The 5,467-nt window shown below is 46.0% G+C and overlaps 3 protein-coding genes across 3 annotated transcripts; 1 reads left to right on the forward strand and 2 right to left on the reverse strand.

The window, feature by feature from the left end:
- Positions 1-249: 249 nt before the first annotated feature.
- On the reverse strand, positions 250-2,086 carry COCCADRAFT_110471 (uncharacterized protein; the record flags this gene model as incomplete). Its single annotated transcript, XM_007719577.1, has 3 exons — positions 250-339; positions 406-512; positions 589-2,086. The coding sequence occupies 3 exons, from the start codon at positions 2,084-2,086 to the stop codon at positions 250-252; spliced, it is 1,695 nt and encodes a 564-aa protein (XP_007717767.1).
- A 405-nt stretch (positions 2,087-2,491) lies between these two features.
- COCCADRAFT_41466 (uncharacterized protein) lies at positions 2,492-3,376 on the forward strand (the record flags this gene model as incomplete). Its single annotated transcript, XM_007719578.1, has 1 exon — positions 2,492-3,376. The coding sequence occupies one exon, from the start codon at positions 2,492-2,494 to the stop codon at positions 3,374-3,376; it is 885 nt and encodes a 294-aa protein (XP_007717768.1).
- Positions 3,377-3,725: 349 nt separating this feature from the next.
- Positions 3,726-4,790, reverse strand: COCCADRAFT_41467 (uncharacterized protein; the record flags this gene model as incomplete). The annotated part of the gene is made up of 1 exon (XM_007719579.1): positions 3,726-4,790. One exon carries the CDS (start codon positions 4,788-4,790, stop codon positions 3,726-3,728), a length of 1,065 nt encoding a protein of 354 aa, XP_007717769.1.
- Positions 4,791-5,467: the final 677 nt, after the last annotated feature.

Genomic DNA, 5,467 nt, shown 5'->3' on the forward strand with positions numbered 1-5,467 from the left:
TAGTCTAATCTTGAGTATGCCGCAACGAATCCGGGCCGTAATACAGGCAAAGGGGTACCAGACAAAATATTAGCAATCGCAGAAGCATTTCTTTTATCTTAATTTAAAAATTGAATATGATTTGGTGGATTTGCACGGTGTTAAAATTGGGCAAAAAAGTGGTGTTGGTGCACCCAGACGCTAGTGCGAACAGACTTTTGAGTTAGTACTGTAAATAATTATATAACGCTACAGAAGATTTAAGCTGTTTTATAGCAGTCCTTCTGCAAACTGTTGCGATGTGCGTGCCCTTAATGGCTTTCCTGTCTTATTGTACTGGATAGCATCTACAAAGATAATCTAGCAACGGTTCATGTCAGTCCTTGATCAGTAGCACTAACGATGGTAGGTAAGACATGTGCTCACCTTTTTAGGCACCTTAAAACCCGATAGTTTAGATCTCATATGCTGCTTTATATCTTTCTCAGTGTTTTCGCCCTTCTCGCAATCAGAATGGAGCTTGACAGCTAGACCTGATATCATAGTAAGCCTTCTTGAGCGCAAAATATAGTTCTTTGACTCTACAAAATAAAAGATCAAAATACATACCAATTTCTTCTCCATACATAACATCAGTGATGCGAAAACATACGGCATCTGAAACTAGCTCGTACGACAAAGCTGCATGTTCAATTTCGCTGGGTCCTATCTTCACACCGCCTTTGTTTATTACTTCCTTCAGCCTCCCCACAAGTGTAAGCTGGCCTGAGGGTCGGATAGTTCCTAGATCACCAGTGCGAAAATAACCGTTGGGAAGGAATGCGTCGGCGTTCGCTTGAGGATTGTCAATGTAACCAGCCATCACATTCTTACCACGTACGCAGACCTCCCCTATGACATTCGGCTCTTTGGTCATTCTGAAATTGGTGTTTTCTTCTACTTGTGACAAATCTTCATCATCGATTTCGCAGTCCGGCAAATTGCTGGACACAAGTATGATCACGTCGACAGCATCCGCAATCGGATAGTGGCTTCTTTGCCTTTTTCCCGCACATTTCCTGTCAAAATGGTTACAAAAAATTGCTGGACCTGTTTCTGTCATACCGTAGACCTCCAACAATGGTATGCCTAATGCCGTCACTGCCTCGTACAAGTCTGGTGCCATCTCGCTACCCCCAGACCTTAGAAACCTCAGTTTAGGAGGCATGGAGGTGCGAGGAAATCTTAACAGTAATCGATGAAGGGTGGGAACGGCATGAAACCAGGTGATATCGTAATCCGTACAGTACTGCCAAAAGGTTCCGGGTAAAGAGTCTGGTATCACGGCGCAACCTCCAGTAAAAAGAGTAACCAGAAGAGAGCCGCAGACTCCAATGATATGATGGAGAGGTGTGATAATAATAGTTCGATCACTGGAAGACAATTGATGGTTCGCGATGATGATGCGCATAGCAACAAGAAGGTTTATATGACTAAGGATTACCGACTTAGGCGCCCCTGTGGTTCCACTAGTCAAGAGCATGAGGGCTCCATCTTCAGACCACACATCGTTCTTTGAGAAAACGGATGTCTCAAGCACAACGGTGGCAGGCTGAAAGTTCCTTGAAGTGGAGTCCAGAAGTTCCAGGCGAAGGTGTAATTCTGGCTTGATGCATTCCTCAACATCGCTTATTTTTCGACAAAGGGCTACACGCAGGGCTAAACCAAGCGCTGCTTGCACAACTGGAGCCGCAGGGGCTTTGTTGCTGCTTGAATCTGATGAGCTTGGAACCGTCACTACGAGATCAGGCTTCGTCCGCAAGAAGATGTCTTTATATTCGCTTTCCGTGAGTTGGGCATCGATAGGGGCCGCAATTGCTCGTTGGCGTAAAACTGAGAGGAATGAAGCGACAAAATGCAGGCCGTTAGGTAGTACTATTGCGACTTTGCAGCCTTTTGATATGCCTAAACGTGCTAAATCGCGCTGTAACAAATCGGTTATTGCCGCAAGACGTTTGTAGGAGACTTCTATTTGCGGCGCAAATCTAGTCGAAGGTGTTATGATAGCAGCGGATTCATTCTCCTCCAGGTTTTTGGGAAGAACCAGAGAGTTTAAACCGGCCGTCATGTTTCGATAACTTGAGAGAGAAGAAACTGTTTATTGGTTGTATATATTCGCGTAGGTAAGCTACTACCCATCTTTCTCAGACACTGTAGCACAATGAGATATAGTGTTTGAGACAATTGGCAAACGCATAATAGATCATGTTAGGGGCTTGAACAAGAATCGTTGAAACGGAATGCTTGGTTTGGGAACCGGCTGTCCAGTCTCAGTATCCGGCGAGCCGTCATCGCCTTTTCCATATTGGGCTTAGTGCTATATAGCGACATGAAAACACCAAGTTCTTACGGCATGATAAGTATTCGGTTGAGAGTGTGTTGAGGCTTCAGACATCCCGAGTAAACCACAGATATTACTGCCACTTATCAGATTAATCTCAAAACTATGGCCTTTCCAGACATTACTAGCCAGATGGGCATTCCCAATGGCCACACCAAACTCCGAGAAGTAACGCCCGATACATCCTTGGATGAGGTCTTCCAATATTGGGAAGAAGACGGTGGCGTTATTATAAAGGGCATTTTGACACCCACACAAGTCAAACAACTCCGGAAAGAGCTCGAACCGCTCCTCGAGAAGTTTCAGCGCGGCTCCACTACAGATATTGGACCACTTCAAAGGTTCCACGGATCACAGACAAAACGTGCAGGCGGTCTCACGAATTGCAGTGCCGTTTTTCGCGATCACTTGTTGGACAACGATTTCTTGCATGCTATTGCCGCGCGTTCCTTTGGTAAGGGGGGTCGACCGGGAATAGATGCCTATTGGATCAGCAGCGCCAACACTATCAACGTTGGTCCTGGCCAACCCGCACAAGTCCTCCATCGTGACTTGGGAAATTATCCACATTACCATTTGCTCGGTCCGGATGGCCCTGAGACACAAGTCACATTCCTTATTGCCACCGTCGGTTTTACCGACGCTAATGGTGCGACTCGAATAATCCCTGGCAGTCAGAAGTGGTCCTTTGACCGGAAATGGAGCACTGATCAAACGATTGCAAGTGAGATGGAGGCTGGCGACTGCTTGCTATTCGGAGGCAAAGTAGTTCATGGCACTGGTGCTAACATGACGGATCACGAGCGTGGATGTGTTGCATTTACCTTTTGTGCAAACCATCTAACGCCTGAGGAAGCGCATCCGCACATTTTAAACGCCGATGTTGTAAGAGGACTGTCCGAGCGCGCGCAGCGTAGCTTAGGGTTTCGCTCCCAGTATCCACGGGGAGCTCCAGGTCTCTGGATGGACGGTTACAATGAAGTGGCAGTACGTCTTGGGCTAGAAGATTCTAAATAAGCTACATTCATATAGCTCTTTACGATGAATATGTATCGTACCATTGTTCTAATAGAAGATACAAAAACTGTGAAGCTATTTTGTGTTCGAGAAGTGACTCCTTTCATTTTGCAAAAGATAATTAAAAGCACCACCTTACTGAACGTTAGTGCGTCGAAGGTTCGTGCACGAAACGCTTCTACAATCCCTAACGATTCTTTCAAGAACCAAGGTAAGGAAAAAATATACTTCGTACGATTTATGAACAATATTTGAACAAATAGGAAGACAATACTAAGCGGCATCTATACTACTAGAATCCCAAATCCTGTGACAATCCATCATATTTGCTGTAAGAACTTTTTCGAAATTAGGCTATACTCAAGACCTGTAAAGCACTACTACGAATCTGTTCTGATATACCTTGCAGTTTTCTACCCAGTAGTTTCTCTGCTGCGTCAATATCATAATCGACATGGTACCACTCGTAAGAGCCTTTGCCTCCGAAGACTGCATCTTCCGCTTTCCATAATTCTTCCGGAAACTCTCTTTGAATAATCTCCTTCACTTCATCTGGTTGGAAAGGGGTTCCCAATAAGCAAGATTGATGAGTTCCAGCATTATATGGGAATTGTGCATCGTTGCTATGATTTAACGCTCGTACGTGGGCCTGGGCAACATCATCCACATGGCAGGAGACAGCCTCGATGCGAAGGGAGCCCCACGGTTGTTTTATGAGTACGAGGCCAATGCCAAAAACATTACTACCATCCAATATATCTTCGGGAGATTGGGCAAGTCCCTTGGGGCCAAAAACATAGGTCGGCATGATGCTGACAATGTCAAAGTGCAGATTATCGGCTTTGGAGACGAAGACGTCTGTAGCATTCAATGCCGCCGTCTTGGCCGCAACATAGGCTTCTTCGCCATCATGCATCGTCTGATTAAGAGAATAGTCTGACTGACGATCGCTAGGCAAGACACGCGTGCCGATTGCCGGTGGAGAGTTATAATTGACGATTGCGGAATTGGAAGAAGTGATAACTACTCGATGAACGGAGGGAGTGTTTCGCGCGGCCTCTAAGATGTTCGAGGTACCCTTAACAGCGGGGTCAATTAGCTCCTTTTGTAAATCCTGGAATTTTCCACGATTGATTGGACTAGCAGAATGTATCACGTAGACAACATCTCGCATGGCGGAGTCGAAGGCGCCTGGTATCGTGACGTCGGGAACCTCTACAAAAGAGAGCTCTGGCGCAGTAGAAGAGCTTAGAATTTCTTTCACTGCTTCTGAGGACAAAATCAAACTTGATTTGCTCGCAGTACGAAGAACAACCCGGACGTTGTAGCCCGCTTGGAGCGCTGCGACAAGTACAGCAAAGCCAACATGGCCAGTAGCGCCAGTAAGAAGAAGAAGACTGCTTTCGTTGCTCATATTCTGGTTCATGTAATGGAAAAGAAAGTTGTAAAAGGTAGACTAGTGGGGATTTAATTGGGTCGCCGTGTAAGATAAAAAAGACGTATTGTAATGTTGAGAGCGGCGAGTCTCTCTCGGTATTACTAGTCAGATTTTGGTAGGTCGGTATTACAAAGAGGACTTCCGAAGCTTTCGGATAACGTATTTAGACAAGCACATGGATATTCTGCAACCAGGCATGTCCGTTACGTCCGCTCGTCAAAACCGAAACTCTGTTACACTGACATCGTACGTTCCAAGCGAGCGATCATGCCACGACCCTCGGTTGCTCATCATGTTTAACAGCAAAGGCTAAACGACCACACGCGATGATAAGTTATGTAATCGCGCGGGAAGCGGGGGTCCCTACTTAGCGTACGTACAGTATCTGAGCGCGTTGTCTGAGCGCTGTTCGGATGGTAAGCAGAATCCGGGTGCTCTATCCGTGCTAAGGCTTGGCTTATTAAGCTAAGTCAGCTGCGCTGACACTCGCCTGTGGCGAGTGCCGACGCTCCATACGATATTACCGTCAATACAATATTTTTTGCAAATCTATTATTTAAGCGATTGGTGAGTTGCGCACCATGACTTCAATCGCACAATCACGGCGATCACGGCAACAACGCACCCGTACGATTCTCAAATCTTCAATGGGA

This window comes from Bipolaris zeicola (genome assembly GCF_000523435.1).
Source record: "Bipolaris zeicola 26-R-13 unplaced genomic scaffold scaffold_325, whole genome shotgun sequence".
NCBI lineage: Eukaryota > Fungi > Ascomycota > Dothideomycetes > Pleosporales > Pleosporaceae > Bipolaris > Bipolaris zeicola.